Source organism: Anomaloglossus baeobatrachus, chromosome 2, assembly GCF_048569485.1.
Source record: "Anomaloglossus baeobatrachus isolate aAnoBae1 chromosome 2, aAnoBae1.hap1, whole genome shotgun sequence".
Taxonomy (NCBI): Eukaryota; Metazoa; Chordata; class Amphibia; order Anura; family Aromobatidae; genus Anomaloglossus; species Anomaloglossus baeobatrachus.
Genome location: NC_134354.1, coordinates 188796627 through 188813804, shown reverse-complemented (window position 1 = coordinate 188813804; position 17178 = coordinate 188796627). Strand labels below are relative to the sequence as shown.

The 17178-nt window shown below is 42.1% G+C and overlaps 1 protein-coding gene across 1 annotated transcript in view; it reads right to left on the bottom strand.

Moving 5' to 3' along the window:
- Positions 1 to 17178, bottom strand: part of F5 (coagulation factor V) — a 158797-nt gene that overhangs the window by 88618 nt on the left and 53001 nt on the right. The window contains exons 8-12 of the mRNA XM_075335550.1: positions 15992 to 16130; positions 14012 to 14108; positions 13722 to 13933; positions 7120 to 7264; positions 703 to 912 (exon numbers count right to left, since the gene is read on the bottom strand). Of these exons, the coding sequence (XP_075191665.1) occupies positions 703 to 912; positions 7120 to 7264; positions 13722 to 13933; positions 14012 to 14108; positions 15992 to 16130 (803 nt within the window). The remainder of the gene's footprint in view (positions 1 to 702; positions 913 to 7119; positions 7265 to 13721; positions 13934 to 14011; positions 14109 to 15991; positions 16131 to 17178) is intronic.

Sequence of the window (17178 nt, the reverse complement as noted above, 5' to 3'; positions counted from 1 at the left end):
GAATCTCGGCACACGTGGGTTGTCTAAGTGCAATCCGGGCTCCGTTCTCCGTGGCCCGTGATTGCACTTAGAAATCAACTCACCTGTGCCCGCTCCCGCTCTCCGTGGTGCTGAATCCTCCCGCGGTGCAGCATCCGGCCGGCGCTGACCCCTGCAGCAGCTGCTTCCGGGTCGGCTGTGTCGCGCATAATGAATATGCGTGACAGTAATCAGCCGGCTTAGAAGCAGCAGGGAGAACGGGCTGCAGAGGACATCACTGGACGCCGGGTGAGTTAAAATGTTTTTTTATTTTAAAAGTATGTTTTTTTCTGGCACGTGTTTCACGGATCACACCACTGCGTGGTCCGTGGGACATCAGTGATGCCAGAAAAAAATTGATATGTCTCCGTGCGGCAATCACGCACACGCGGGTACGCTGCACGGAGACACGTGCAGTGAAAAATCACTGACGTGTGAGCAGACCCATTGATTATAATGGGTCTGCGTATGTCAGTGATTCTGGTACGTTTAAAAAAAAGCACAAATGTACCAGAATCACTGACATGTGAAAGGGGCCTTAGGGATGCACATTGAATCACTAACAAGATATTGGGGGTAGTTTACTATAGAAAAATGACATGGCAGGTTCCCTCTAAGTTTTAGATTAGGGTTTGTCCTCTTGCGCCCATAAAGATGTTTAAAAGGCTGTTAAAATAAAATTACCTTGATTATTCATTTCTATAGAAATGCTTTCCCCAGTCATCGGAAACAGTGTCACCATATCTCCATTTCCTAGTTTGTGTCGGAAAGTATGGCCACTAAGCTGTAGTGTAATGGTTTCATCTTGTACCCCTACACTTGATACATGCCATTGTACAACATGACTATGACAAAATCCCAGAAGTAAATTTTCACAGCTGTTTCCATTGATGCCTGTAACAACAAAAAGACATTAAATCAATAAAATTATATCTATCAAGAAATGAAGGCTAAGGCGGACCGACTAATTGGAAAAGAGCAATAACTATAGAAAAATACAGCTAACTTTAAATAAGTCCCAACAAAATTTTTGTTTCATAAACTGAACTAATTACTCAAGTAATTATTTGTAAGTGTATTAATATACCGTACTTACCGATCGCCGCCTTCCCCAGTTTCCCAATCCTCTTCTTGCTCACTAGACCTGCAGACTAATGGGTTCACACAGGAGTTTATGTGTGAGCCGGAAGTCGCTTTCTCTGTTTAAGTGTCAGGAGCCTAATTGTGAGGATTTATAGGTTTACAAAGAAGGAAGTACACTGAATAAAAATATAAACACAACACCTTTGGTTTTGCTCCCATTTTCATTAATTGAACTCAAAGATCTAAGAGTTTTTCTATGTACACAAAAGGACTTTATTCTCTCAAATATTGTTCACAAGTTTGTATAAATCTGTGTTAGGCTAGTTTCACACTTGCGTTGGACGGGATCCGTAGCATTACGTTGTGTGACGCATGCAACGGATGCGTTGCATATAGTGGCACAACGCATGCTACAGATCGTACAAAATAACGCAATCCGTTGTAGTTATTTTTCCTTGTCTTTACACATCTGAGCATGTGCAGTTGTGTAAAAACAGCTGCGTTAACGGAATCCGTCAAATGACGCATTCTAACGGAATCCGCCACCATAGGCGTCCATTATAAAAACAACGGACGCCTAACGGATTCCTGCAGGTTGTGTTTTTTTGACACTCCGCCAAGCGCAGAAAAACGTTACGTGCTCCGTTCCATCCGCCCGACGCAGCGTCAAAATAACAACGCTGCGTCGTCCAGCGGATGCAACGCAGACACTTGCGTTACAGTGCGTCGTCCATACAAGTCTATGGAGAATTGCGCAGTGCATTAACGGACTGCGCTATTCTCCATAGTGACGGAATGCGCTGAACGCAAGTGTTAAACTAGCCTTAGTGATTACTTCTCCTTTGCCGAGACAATTCATTCACCTCACTGGTGTAGCATGTCAAGATGCTGATTAGACAGCATGATTATTGCACAGCTGTGCTTTAGGCTGGCCACAATAAATGGCCACTCTAAAATGTGCAGTTCTATCACACAACATAATGTCACTGATGTAGCAAGCTTTGAGAGAGTGTCCAATTGGGATGCTTACTGCTGGAATGTCCACCAGAGCTGTTACTCATAAATTGAATTTTCAACACAGATTTAGACAAATTTGTGAACAATATTGGAGAGAAAAAGGTCTTTTGTGTACATGGAAAAAGTTTAAAGGGGGCTTTACACGCTACGATATCGTTAATGTTTTATCGTCGGGGTCACGTTGTTAGTGACGCACATCCGGCGTCTTTAACAATATCGCAGCGTGTGATACTTACCAGCGACCTTAAGCGACCTCAAAAATGGTGAAAATCGTTCATCATGGAGAAGTCGTCCCAAAACCAAAAATCGGTAATGGTTGATTATCGATGTGGTTCGTCGCTCCGGTGGCATCACACATCGCTGTGTGTGACACCGCAGGAGCGAGGAACGTCTCCTTACCTGCCGCCGGCCGCAATGCGGAAGGAAGGAGGTGGGCGGGATGTTACGTCCCGCTCATCTCCGCCCCTCCGCTTTGATTGGCCGGCCGCTTAGTGACGTCGCGGTGACGTCGCTGTGATGCCGAACGTCCCTCCCCCTTGAGGGAGGGATTGTTTGGCAGTCATAGCAATGACGCAGACCAGGTAAGTGCGTGTGACGCTGCCGTAGCGATAATGTTCGCTGCGGCAGCGATCACACGAAATCGCGTGCACGACGGGGGCGGGTGCTTTTGCGTACGATATCGCTAGCAATTGCTAGCGATATCGTAGCGTGTAAAGCCCGCTTTAGATCTTTGAGTTCAGCTAATGAAAAATGGGAGCAAAAACAAAAGTGTTGCAATTATATTGTTGTTCAGTATAGCTCCTTCCCACATAACGGTCACTCTGTGAGGAGTGCTCCCATGGAACCTGAATCGCACTGGAAACCAGAGATGGCAAGTATAGCGATACACTTACACATTATCACATAAGTAATAAGGAGAATTTATGAAATTAAATTTTGTTGGGACTTGTTCTTTAAACTAGACTTGTTGAGAGAAATGTATCAAATAACCTAATACAGTTTCCCTAGTGTTCAGAAGGGCAAATTTCCTTTTATTAATTGTCACAAGCTATTGGGGCTTCGATTAGCTGCTTGCCAGTGGTGCAAGTTGAGGAAAATCAGTGGCTCTGTCACTAGTGTTCACAATACAAACTGCATACATTACTATATTACTGTAGATCTCTTAGACCTAATAAGAATGCTTTATTGAGTTTAATAATTCATGTACGAATGACTGTACAATCCCTAGTAAAAGTTTAACTTATTCTCCACCCACCTAGTATGATTGACAGCTCCTCAATACTCCTCCTCCCTGCTGCTGCTGAGATCTCACATCTCTCTGTATAAACTGCAGCTTTCAGTCAGGCAAGTGATGAAGATTGAATACACTTGGAGTCAGGAGCTATTTCATTCGATAGCTGGACTCATCTTAATATCAGGACTTTACTGCCAGTTTGGCATACATTTTCAAAGTAAGCATATCAGATCAGAGTGATGAATTTATTTTAAACAGTTTGTATTTTAAAATCTGGTGTCAGATTTGCTTTTAAATATAAGGAACAGAACCACATGACGACAAGGACAAAATTGGATGTATACAAATAGTAGTAGAAGCTGGGTCAATCGGCATCAATCAGAAACAATAAGCAGAGAGGAATCAGACAGCCTAAGGCTGGGGTCATAGGGGCGTATGTTATCTCATGCGTGAGAATCGGCCTGATTATGCTAATGACACTCAGCTGAAAGTCTGATCAGAGCTGAGTGACACTTAGGGGTACTTTACACGCTGCGACATCGCTAGCGATTGCTAGCAATGTCGAGCGCGATAGCTCCCGCCCTCGTCGCTCGTGCGACATTGGGTGCTCTTTGCCGTAGCGAACATTATCGCTACGGCAGCATCACACGCACATACCTGGTCAGTGACGTTGCTGTGACCGCCGAACAATCCCTCCCTCAAGGGGGAGGTGCGTTCGGTGTCACAGCGACATCACTGCGGCGTCACTAAGCGGCCGGCCAATAGAAGCGGAGGGGTGGAGATGAGCGGGACGTAACATCCCGCCCATCTCCTTCCTTCCGCATTGCCGGTGGACGCAGGTAAGGAGATGTTCGTCGCTCCCGCGGTGTCACACATAGCGATGTGTGGTGTCGCAGGAACAACGAACAACATCGTACCGGTGGCAGCAGCGATATTAAGGAAATGAACGACGTGTCAACGACCACTGTTTTGGAACGATTTTGCGATCGTTGATCGTTGCTCATTAGTGTTACACGCTGCGATGTCGCTACCGGCGCCGGATGTGCGTCACTAACGACGTGACCCCGACGATATATCGGTAGCGATGTTGCAGTGTGTAAAGTACCCTTTACTGTGATCCGATTCTTTCATATCAGAGAATTATATCACAGGTGAGAAGATGGAGAACTTAACTACTCTATCTTCTCCCTTGCCTGTGTTGGCATAAATCATGCGATGTGTCATCCGAGTCCAGTCCAATGTTTTGCACTCACCCATTGACTTCAATGGGTGCGCGCTGTCCAATATACATTGCTAATCGCAGCATGCTGATATTTTTTTGCATGTAAAATCAGCATGAGAAAAAAAAGCACTGGTTGGCACTGCCCCATAGTAACATTGGGCTGAGGGCGATCTTATAAACATTGGTTAGCCCTCCTCTGAGTGAGCAGACCCTAAAGGCCCCGTTACACGCAACGACATCGCTAACGAGATAACGTTGGGGTCACGGAAGTTGTGACGCACATCCGGCCTAGTTAGCGACGTCGTTGCGTGTGACACGTACGAGTGACCGCTAACGATGCAAAATACTACGTGTGACACCTACGTGTGACACCCCAGGAACGACAAACAGCAGCGTTCCTGCGTCCTCCAGCAACGAGGTGGGCGTGACTTTCATGCGGCTGCTCTCCGCCCCTCCGCTTCAATTAGACACCTGCCGTGTGACGTCGCTTTGAAGCTGCACGAACCGCCCCCTTAGAAAAGAGGCTGTTTGCCGCCCACAGCGACATCGCTAGGAAGGTAAGTGTGACGGGTACTAGCGAATTTTGAAGCCACGGGGAGCGATTTTCCCGTGACGCACAAGTGACGGGGTTGGGTGCTTTCACGAGCAACATCGCTAGCGATGTCGCTGCGTGTAGAGCCCCCTTAATTGTCAAAGCAGGAGGATATCTAGGGGTTAATCAGAGGAATGGTTAGGTAGACTAGATCAGCTTACAGAATATCAATCCTAAAAGTTCATAAAGGCACCTGGGGCTAAACCAGCTTAATCCAAACTGCCCTGACTAAAATCACAAATGACTTACTTACTGCCAAAGCTAACAACCACTTCTCTATACTCCTACTTCTAGACCTGTCCTCAGCTTTTGACATTGTTGACCACTCCCTCCTACTACAGATCCTCTCTTCCCTTGGTGTCAGAGACCTCGCCCTCTCTTGGATCTCTTCATACCTCTCCAACCGCACTTTTAGTGTCTCCCACTCCCACACAACCTCTTCATCCCGTCCTCTCTCTGTTGGTGTCCCTCAAGGCTCTGTCCTGGGACCATTACTTTTTTCTATCTACACATTTGGCCTGGGACAACTCATAAAGTCCCATGGATTCCAGTACCACCTATATGCCGATGACACTCAGATCTACCTCTCTGGCCCAGATGTCACATCTCTGCTGTCCAGAATCCCAGAGTGCCTATCTGCTATATCTTCCTTCTTCTTCTCTCGCTTCCTAAAGCTCAATGTGGCCAAAACTGAACTGATCATCTTTCCTCCATCTCACCTACACTCTATACCTGATCTATCTATTACAATAAATAACATCACGCTCTCCCCAGCACCCAAAGTTCGGTGCCTTGGAGTGACCTTTGACTCTGCCTTGTCCTTCATACCACACATTCAATCTCTCACCACCTCCTGTCGTCTTCAACTCAAAAATATTTCCAGAATCCGTCCCTTCCTCAATTCTCAATCTACAAAAATGCTAGTGCATGCCCTCATAATCTCCCGCCTCGACTACTGCAACATCCTCCTCTGTGGTCTCCCTGCTAACACGCTCGCCCCTCTCCAGTCCATTCTTAATTCTGCTGCCCGACTGATCCACCTATCGCCACACTACCACCCTGCTTCTCCTCTCTGCATGTCCCTTCACTGGCTCCCAATCTTCCATCGTATTCAATTCAAACTACTAATACTGACTTACAAAGCCATCCACAAATTGTCTCCTCCATATATCTCTGAACTAATCTGTCGCTACACTCCAAAACGTAATCTCCGGTCCTCCCAAGATCTTCTTCTCTCCTCCTCTCTCATTCTCTCCTTATGCAAACGCCTCCAAGACTTCTCCCGAACATCCCCAGTCTTCTGGAACTCGCTGCCTCAACACATCAGATTATCTACTACACTTGCAAACTTCAAACGGAACCTAAAGACTCATCTGTTCAGAAATGCCTATAACCTTCAATGACCTCACTGCTTCACCACCGTGCGGAGCTGCCACCCGGCCACCGTGCAGAGCTGCCGCCCGACCACCATGCGGAGCTGCCGCCCGACCACCGTGCGGAACTGCCGCCTGACCACCGTGCGGAGCTGCCGCCCGACTCCCCCCACCCCACCTACTGTCTCCTCCCCAAAATCCTTTAGAATCTAAGCCTGCAAGGGCAGGGCCCTCTTCCCTCTGTACTAGTCTGTCTATTGTAACTTGTATATGTGTTCTGTATGTAACCCCCTTCTCATGTACAGCACCATGGAATCAATTGTAATCTATAAATAAATAATAATAATAATAATAATAAAAAAAAAAAAAATCCATATTGATATGGGGAGCAAATCCTATGTGTCATACAGACGATCACCACTGGAATGGAGGACGGTGCCTTTACGACAGGAAACATTCTGTGCATGTCCTTAGAGAATGTTTCCTGTCAGCTTTGACCATTAGTAATCCTCAGAGATACAGACATCAGTTACTTTTCAATTTAATTGCATGTTACAGAGAAGAAAAGAAGATCTCTTACTTTGGATGACGTAGGAGTTGTACAGGCTCTTTGCGTCTTTGCTGAGCACTTTGTTGCAGGCTTTTGGCTTGTTTTGCTCATAATACCAACTTTTATTCTCATCAAATACAGTAAACATTAAGACTTGTTCTTCATCTGCTTTTTCCTATTAAAAAAGCAAATAATTACTATGAATTCTGGAGAAGTCATTCCTTGCTGGTAACAGAGTTATCTTTGAGAATAGTGATTTTTATAAGATTCCCTGTATAGTGATCCAAGATCTGAAAAACTACCACCTGATTGATCAATTGCATTTTTTTTAAAGTCACTGTCTTTTTTTTGTCTTCTGGTGTCAGTTGTCATATTTGGTACCAAATTCATCAAAATAGACCTCTACATTCATGAATTTGGCGCAAAGTCAAAAATGGACTTTACTCTGCCTTAAACTGCTATTCTGACTTTTGATGTCAAAAGTAAAATAAAATTTAGGCATACTTAAACATACACAAGGGAAACTGGACTAGTGTTGCACCAAATTTTATGAGATTATAAAAGGTTTCAATTGGTGAATAAAGCAAAAATACTTGGAGTTGCTAAAATACCACTCACATAACAAAACAACAAAAAAACAACCAGGTGAGCAAATATAAACTAGACTTAAAAAAAGGGCACATAGAATCATAAATTACATGCAAACAAAATAAAGGTGCATAACGCACAAAACTAGACAAAAAATCATGTAAAGGCAATTATGATATGAAGACTAAATCATCCACAGAGGAGCAGAGCTATTAGGCTGAATTATAGGGCCAAGGGAATGGGGTACTCACTCCCGGGCAGACTCTACATGTGGGAATGTCACTTCTGGAGGCCACTGCCCATTGCCGTGCCCCAGGCCCCTTTTGTAAATGGGGTGTATTTACAGGGGATAAAAGTTATTGTCATGTGACGCCACCTGCGGGTTGCGGTTAAGGATGGGAACCACCGCTGCTAAACGTGGGTACTCCCAGAGCTGATGGTAATGGCAGCTTTGGTGTTGGGCCCTCCGCAGGTAGGGCAGAGTCTGGGAGCTGTGAGAGTGCAAAATGATGGAGACCACACCAGGTTCACTTTAACAGTCTCTACTCACATTGGACCCTTGGTAGGCTGGTTCCGGTCCCAGGAGTATCAGTGCCAATGTAGTGACCCAGGTTGTTCTATCCCCGGCACTCTCTTGTTAGTTAAGTCCCCATAGCTTGAAGAGTTTGGGGGACCAGACTGTCCCTTTTGGGGTACAGTCTCCTTCTCTGTACGGCGGGCAGCGTGGACCCTGTGGGGAGGTAAGTGTCTGAACCCTGATCCTAGTTTGCTGCTGATGCCCCCAGATTATTTGGTTCGGTGAAGTCGGTGAAGGTTTCCACACAGTGCAGGTATTTATCAAACCATTTAAAACTTGACATTTGACATAGGGCCCTGTGCCCCGTTTGTGCTCTGGTCCCAGCGGTATCTCTGTTACCCGTGTTGGCGACCTCTCTCCCGTGCCCCCGGGGTCTCTGTTACAGAGACCCAGTGTCGGCACGTCCTCACACTTCAACGTGCGCCGTCAGACTCCTACTGACTCTAACTCAGACTCTCTAACTCCTCCCACCAAGCTGGCTAAACCCTTCTGTTAACCCCTTTATGCCCGGTGTGGAGAGTTCACTAGGATTTGATTCGTGTTTTGGTGGTCAATAGCACTGTTACTCCAGGTCCCAGGGGATAGGTCTTGTATCCCCGAGAGGATGCAGTTCCTTGTAGTGCCCTGATGTCTCATGGGCGCTACAGAATCACTGAAAGATCAGTAATTCAATATTCTTGAATTAATGAATAAGTGTTGAGCAATGATTTTAGTATTAATGACTTTGTAGAATATTAATATTTACAGAAGATACTAAATACTGCAAGGTAATAAAACAGAGGAGGATAATGTTACAGAGGGATTTATATAAGCTAGAGTCTTGTTCTGAGAAATGACAATTGAAGCTTAATGTACATAAATGTAAGGTGATGCACTTGAGAAGATGAAATTAAATGAATAATTATGTAATTAATTGTTAAACACTAGTTTAAATTATTACTGAGAAAAAAAAGACAAAGATTTGGGATTATGAGTGGGCAAACTCAGCTTTAGTTACCATTTCCAGGCAGCTGCTCTAAAAGCAAATATGGGTGGATGGCAAACTCAACTTAAGTGACCAATGCCAGGCAGCTGCTACCAAGGCAAATAAAATAATGGGATTCATTCAAAGAATCATTCGATTAGGTCGAGAAATATTTGAACAGTGACACAAGTTTTTGGAATTTTTGGATGTTTACCAAAATATATTGCAGTTCTATAATCAATATGGACATAAAGTTTTAAGTTTTCAGCTTTAATTTGAGGGTATTCACATCCTACTTGGAATAAATGTTTACACATTACAGCTCTTTAACCCCTTCAGCCCTGGGGCACTTTTCGTTTTTGCGTTTTTGTTTTTTGCTCCCCTTCTTCCAAGAGCCATAACTTTTTTATTTTTCCGTCAATCTTGCCATATGAGGGCTTGTTTTTTGCGGGACAAGTTGTACTTTTAAATGAAACCATAAGTTTTACCATATGGTGTACTGGAAAACAGCAAAAAAATTCCAAATGCGGAAAAATTGCAAAAAAAGTGTGATGGCACAATAGTTTTTGGGATGTTTTATTCACGGTGTTCACTATATGGTAAAACTGATGTGTGGGTATGATGTCTGAGGTCGGTGCAAGTTTGTAGACACCAAACATGTATACGTTTACTTGTATCTAAGGGGTTAAAAAAATTCACACGTTTGTCCAATAAAAGTGGCACACGTTTTGCGCCATTTTCCGAAACACGCAGCGTTTCTTATTTTTTGGGATCTATGGCTCAGTGACAGCTTATTTTTTGCGTCTCGAGCTGACGTTTCTAATGGTACCATTTTTGCACAGATGCTACGTTTTGATCGCCTGTTATTGCATTTTGCGTAAAACTTGCAGCGACCAAAAAACGTAATTTTGGCGTTTGGAATTTTTTTTGCCACTACGCCATTAACCAATCAGATTAATTGATTTTATATTTTGATAGATCGGGCATTTCTGAACGCGGCGATACCAAATATGTGTATATTTATTTATTTTTTAACCCTTTAATTTTCAATGGGGGGAAAGGGGGGTGATTTGAACTTTTAGGTTTTTTTTTTTTTATTTATTTTTTAAAACTTTTTTTTTTATTTATTAGTCCCCTTAGGGGGCTATAGCGATCAGCAATCCGATCGCTATTATCTATCTGCTGATCACAGCTATACAGCTGTAAACAGCAGATACAGTCACTTTCTTTTTCCCTCTGTTCCGTGCCGAGGGAAAACGAAAGTGAAACATCATAGCTGCAGGCGTCATCACATGACCCTGTGCTACGATGGCAACCACCGATAGTCACGTGATCACGGTAAGTAAAAAACATGGGCGCGCGCATTTAGATCTTGCTGCCAGACTTTGGCAGCAAGATTTAAGGGGTTAATGGCCGCGGGTGGAAGCGATTCCACCCGCGGCTAGCAGGCACACATGTCAGCTGTTGAAAACAGCTGATATGTGTGCCGACCGCCGCCGCCTGCCTACGGCAGGGGGCGGGGCTTAACGGGACACGCTCCATGACGGATATATCCGTCCATGGTCATGAAGGGGTTAATATGTAGCTGCCTCTTTTTCAAAGGACCAAAAGTAATTGGACAATTATCTCAAAAGCTCTTTAATGGGCTGCATGGGTTATTCACTCATTAATAGATCATCAATTAAGGAGGGACACAGGTCTTGAGCTGATTCCAAGTGTGGCATTTGCATTTTGAAGCTGTTGCTGTGAACCTACACCATCATTAGGCTGAAAAAAAGAAAAAAACATCAGCGAAATAACAGAAATAGTATGAGTGGTCAAATCAATAGTTTGGTACATTCTGCAAAACAATAAAAAAAAACCACACTGGTGAGCTTGGGAACTCAAGAGGCCTGGACATCTATGGAAGACAACAGTGGTGGAAGATTGCAGAATCCTTTCCATGGCAAAGAAAAACCTTTTCACAACATCCACCCAAGTGAAGAAGGAACTAGATGTTTCAGTATTTAAATCTACCATAAAGAGAAGACTTCATGAGAGAAAATATAGAACGTTCACCATAAGGTGCAAACCATTAATCAGCCTTAAAAATAGAAAGGCCAGAGTAGACTTTGCCAAAAACATCTAAAGAACCCAGTTCAGTTCTGGAAAAGCATTCTATGTATAGATGAAACTAAGATCAAACTGTACCAAAATGATGGGAAGTAGAACGTAACGCGAAGACTTGACCAGCTCATGATAAAAACACTACCTCATCCTTTCATTTTATCAAAACTAGTGGCATGTAGAGCTGAAATCACAAAGAATTGGTCACTGTCCAAATATTTCTGGACCTATAACTGTAGATGCTCATGACAAGAACATAGTTTTATTCCTATAAAAGTCCCTAGTAGTGCCACACTTGGAATACTGTGTACAATTTTAGTCTCCGGTGTATAAGAAGGTCATAGCTGTACTAGAGCGGATGCAAAGAAACACAACCAAGGTTAATAAGGGAATGGGTGGACTGCAATACCAAGATAGGTTATTAAACTTGGGGTTATTCAGTTAGGAAAATTAAGGCTTAGAGGGCAGGGTGCAAATATATTAAGGGACAATACAGAGATCTTTCTAATGAATTCACACCGAGGTCTGCAATGATTACAAGGGGCATTCTGTACATTTAGAGGATAGCAGGTTTAATCATAATCACAGATGCAGATTCTTTATTGTAAGAGCAGTGAGAACTCTCTGCCACATTATGTTGTAATGGTTGAATCACTACAAAAGTTCAAGGAGGGCCTGGATCCCTTTCTTGTATAAAATAATATTACGAGCAGTAGATTATGTGACGGATGATCTATCCGGAAGGTTAGAGTCCAGTGCTTATTTATCCAAAACTTCAGCTGCAGCTAGATTTTTGGCAAATACCCTCAATTTGCCTAATAGTAGGGTTAAAAAATATATAGAAAATATATAAATCTACTCTAAACCAATGTTATTGTTTTACTAAACCGAAAATAATTCTTTCAAATGTTTAAAGAATAAAACTTTGATACACAGTATTTCAAAACAATAGTTTAAAACAAGAGCAATACACGGTATATTGTATGAAATGTACTATATAAAATATACTAACTGAAATATCCGATTAAAATAAGTGGAGTGGTGATTCAGAGTGGGGGTAATTCCCATTGAATTGATATATATATAAATTTGGGCTATAGGTGGCAGCCACCAGCCGGGGCTCTACTCATATTTTAAATCGGATATTTCAGTTAGTATATTTTATATAGTACATTTCATACAATATACCGTGTATTGTTCTTGTTTTAAATCATTGTTTTGAAATACTGTGTATCAAAGTATTATTCTTTAAACATTTGAAAGAAAAAAGAAATAAAAAAAATCCTTTTTGGTCTAGTAAAAAAGTAACTTCGGTCTAGCGCTGATTTATATATTTTTTTTTATAGATTATGTGATGGGATGTTGATCCAGAGAACTAGTCTGACTGCAGTGTGTGGAGTTGGGAAGGAAATTTTCCTCTAAAATTGAGCAATTAGCATCTGGCTAATGGGGTTTTTGCCTTCCTCTGGATCAACATGTTAGGTTATATGTTGAACTCGATGGATTTTTGTTTCTCCTTTCAGCATTAAAACATTGAAACTATGAAAGCTTTGCATAAGGCGGCTTTTTGCCTTTTAAACAAATCATATTACATGCCCAAACCGTGGAAAAAATGAGTCAAAGCCTGAATGCACAATTGCAGTTGAAAAATATAGTTTGAGGTCCTATGGACGACCATAGACTGCCCCTTGTCTGGTTTCTCCTACTCCAGGTGATTGACAGGTTCCTCAGACCTATTAATCAACTAGAGTGGTGCGAGGAAAAGCCACCTGAGGCGGCACTAGACCAGGCGAATCTCAGACTACAATCTCCGAATGGGTCTTAAAACTATATCTATTCTCCGTCTATGGTGTACTGACCAATATTTAAATGTTCCAGAATTTCAGAGGCATATATACTGGCTGCAATAGTGCAGACAGGCTCTGATTCATACTACATGTGGTTTTTGGCAGCATGAATCACCAATTCTTTTTGGGTATGACTTGCACCTTTTTATTTTAATTTATATTTACTTTTGTTTTGTTACTAATGTTTACTTCTTTATTTCTTCTACTTTTCAGTTTACCCACTGTGTATGACCTAATCTAATGTATAATGTTCTTCTGTCAACTCTACTGTCTTGTCAACTAAGTAATTCATGTTATTATTTAAGTTGTGCTGCTGTGATACCATAATTTCCCACGGGATCAATAAAGTGTATCGTATTGTATCGTATCGTATCATATATGGGAATTCATAGCCATAAAACCTTTCTACTTGTTATACCATTAAATATGACCCAGGGACTTCCCCAACATTAGTGTGATACTAGAAGTATTTTCCATTGTTAAGCACTACCATCCAATGTGATGGATAATAGTAAATAAACTATCGTAATTGCTTCCATGAAGTGTTTACCTGTAGTCCTCTAGTATTTAACGCCATTGACTTGCAAATAAGAAGTGTACCAAGGAGTCCAGAAGCCAAATCCTTCACAATGTTAACAGTACTATGATACATTCTCGTTAAACACTGTGGGTCATTATTTGTAGGTTCATCAGTTTCCAGTATAGTCCAGTAATAGGAAGCTGTTTCCCCTGGCATCACTGTGCTATTCTGTGTCTCATTACCTAGTTCAAAAATATGCAAATTAGTGCACAAATATTAATCTGTTACTTAATTGACACCTATACGTAAGACAGTCATACCTTTTAGGTCTGGAGCATAGCCTTTAAAGAATTTTTGTAATGACACGCCATGTGGATATATGTTGTGGGGCTGGCTTGCCATGTTTTTAAAAACAACCTGGAAATACACATGACAAAATGTATTAAACAATAAAGGCCCACAAACACATTAGTATAAATCGACCAAACAGGCCAATATTGGCAGGATCGTCAAGCAGGCTAATCTGTATGGAGGCTCTCAGATCTCCCCTTACCAATCATGTGGATACGAGGGTCGACATGCTGGAAGTCCAACAGCCGATTATTTTGTTCTCCCTGTAGATAAGTCATTGTAAGAGAAGTCTAATGTCTATGGGGAGCTTACCATACCAGCTGTAACCACCAATCAGCAGAACACATACAAGAGACAATGGATGTGTAAAAGCAAATTTTTAGCTCAGCCACACTCATTGTACTCATTGATAAGAGCTTCAGTACTAGACTCTTATGAACATTGAGGTCAGGCTTACGCTGATCACATATTGAGCACATATGCTAGTAATATAAAAAATACTTAAGGAAGGAAACTAGTAGGTTCCGAAACGTGTGTTGGAGTCAGCCCAGACTAATCATCCTATTGCTACTATAGAGGAAGGACGTAACACAGCACGTGAATCTGGTAGACAGGTGCTCATTATTATCAACCAATCATCGTGCAAGTCATCCAGGGATCTCAATCTAACAGGCGGCTGAGGAGGGCAGTACAGCAATCAAGACAGGACACTGAACAGCTGTCATCTTACCTGTTACAGGTAACAGTGCATAGACATTGACCCATCATGGGTTGCAGCTTAGGAGCCTAGCGGGTGTGTACCCCTCACGTGACACGGTGTGCCATTGACAGGTACTCCTGCGGCCCCAATGTGCACCTTGGTCTATATGACCACTTAACCCACTCTACCATACTACAAGCCAAGACAGGATACTGAACGGCTGCCATTTTACCTGTTTCTGGTAACAGTGCCTAGACACTGCTCTCTTGATTGGCAGCATAAGCGCCTAGCGTGTTTATGATCACCGACCTGCACAGAGCAGCTCGATAGGGACTTCTATGGCTCCAGTGTGCGAATCAGTCCTTCTGACTATTCAATTCGCCAAGCCATTCTAAAAGCACCTTAGCGCAGCACTGTTTATGCTGGCTGTGTACCCCTGAGGACCCCTTATCAAACTCTCAGTGTTGGCCTGTGACCCATTGTGACAAATAACCACCAGTGAGTGGCAACCACAGGCTGGGGTCCCGCGAACTAAATGTTGATCTATTGTCACTTGCATATTGAAGTACCTATCTGTCCAGAATACTTGGAGTGGAGTGGATACAGAACTATTTTATACTCAGCTGTATGGGACATTTATAGCTCCTCTTACTCAAGTGTACATAGACACTAATTTTATATGTATTTTATCAAGCAAATGCATTGATTGTTTTGTATGTGTTCAAATGAGACTGTAGCTTGTATACATATAAAAAATGTTTATCCTCTTATCCATTATTCTCTAATAGCGCGGATTTCTTCTAATCCATAAATTATTATTTGTACAGAACCGCTTTTTCTAACGGATTTCGCCTTCTGTATCTGTGTTTAACACATGAGGTGAAATACTAGAGATAGAACCATCCTGATTAGGTACACCTTGATGAGATAGAATGGCATTTCCACTCTTTTGATCAGGTACTGTAAAATAAGTACTCTATGTTATCTACATTTACTAGTACTATTTATTTATTGACTTACTGCAGGGTATTTGCGCTCCATTTTTATCCAAGGTTTTGTATCTGTGTTCACTCTAGGTATGGATTAGGATTTTTCAATTGAGTGGGCAAAGACAAAACTAGGAATTATGGTGCAGACATGTTTAATTTGTACCATCAGCTTCGTGCAATAACCAAGATTTCTTAAATCATGTTCTCAAACTATCCAGACATTAGCTATCAAGAAAAATTACAAAGATGTCAATACATACCATAATCGTATCCCTGACTTGAGCCCGAATCACTGGTCCAATCAATCCAAGTTCTCTGGGGTTTTTAACCTCCTCTTTGAACGTGTTATCAACATACTGCTTATACACTACTTTCTTAAATGGATGGTGGCAGTACGTTCTAACAGCAAAGACAACATTATTTAACGATAGGTCAACATACAAGATTCTTACCATTATACAATAAAATATCTTACAGTGCCTTGCAAAAGTATTTGGCCCCTTTGAATTTTTCAACCTTTTCCCACATTTCAGGCTTCAAACATAAACATAAAAATTGTTAATGTTATGGTGAAGAATCAACAACAAGTGGGACACAATTGTGAAGTTGAACGAAATTTATTGCTTATTTTGAACTTATGTAAAAAAGAATAACTGAACATTGGGGCGTGCAATATTATTCATCCCCTTTACTTTCAGTGCAGCAAACTCACTCCAGAAGTTCATTGAGGATCTCTGAATAATCCAATGTTGTCCTAAATGACTGATGATGATAAATATAATCTACCTGTGTGTAATCTAGTCTCCGTATAACTGCTCCTGCTCTGAGGGGCCAAATACTTTCGCCAGGCACTGTATATCTGCAATGAGCAACTCCTCAACCTTTATTGTAATTTCTCATTGATTTATATATTCTATTGCTAATATTGTTTACTCAAAACAACAGGGAATAGGAACAAATTAAAAAGACCCCACTAATTGGGACTGTGTCTGTCTCCAGAAGAGCATTTCTGTGAGGGCGGGGCTCACAATCTCAGTTCTAGTTAATTCCAAACTAGTGGGCTTGAAGTCTGGGATTAGTGTGGCCAGTCACGTTCTTCTACGCCAAACTCATCTTACCATGCCTTTGTGGACTTGCTTTATGCATTGTAGCACAGTCATGGTGAAACAAAGAAGCACTTTTCCCAAAACTGTTCTCACAAAGTTGAAAGCATATAAATGGGTCTGTTTTCCATAGGCTCCCATGTTAAAAAAAACGGATTTCATAAAAATCAATTTTTTCAAAACGGACAAGAAAGTAATATTTACACAACTTTTTTGCCAAAGAATTGCTGGTTGACATGTTCTAATGTATGACTACTGGACATGTGATCTTAGCCTTAGCCACCTTTCAGAACATAACTGCATGCTGTGGCTTCAAGCAGAGACTGACTGAGCCGCTCTGTGAG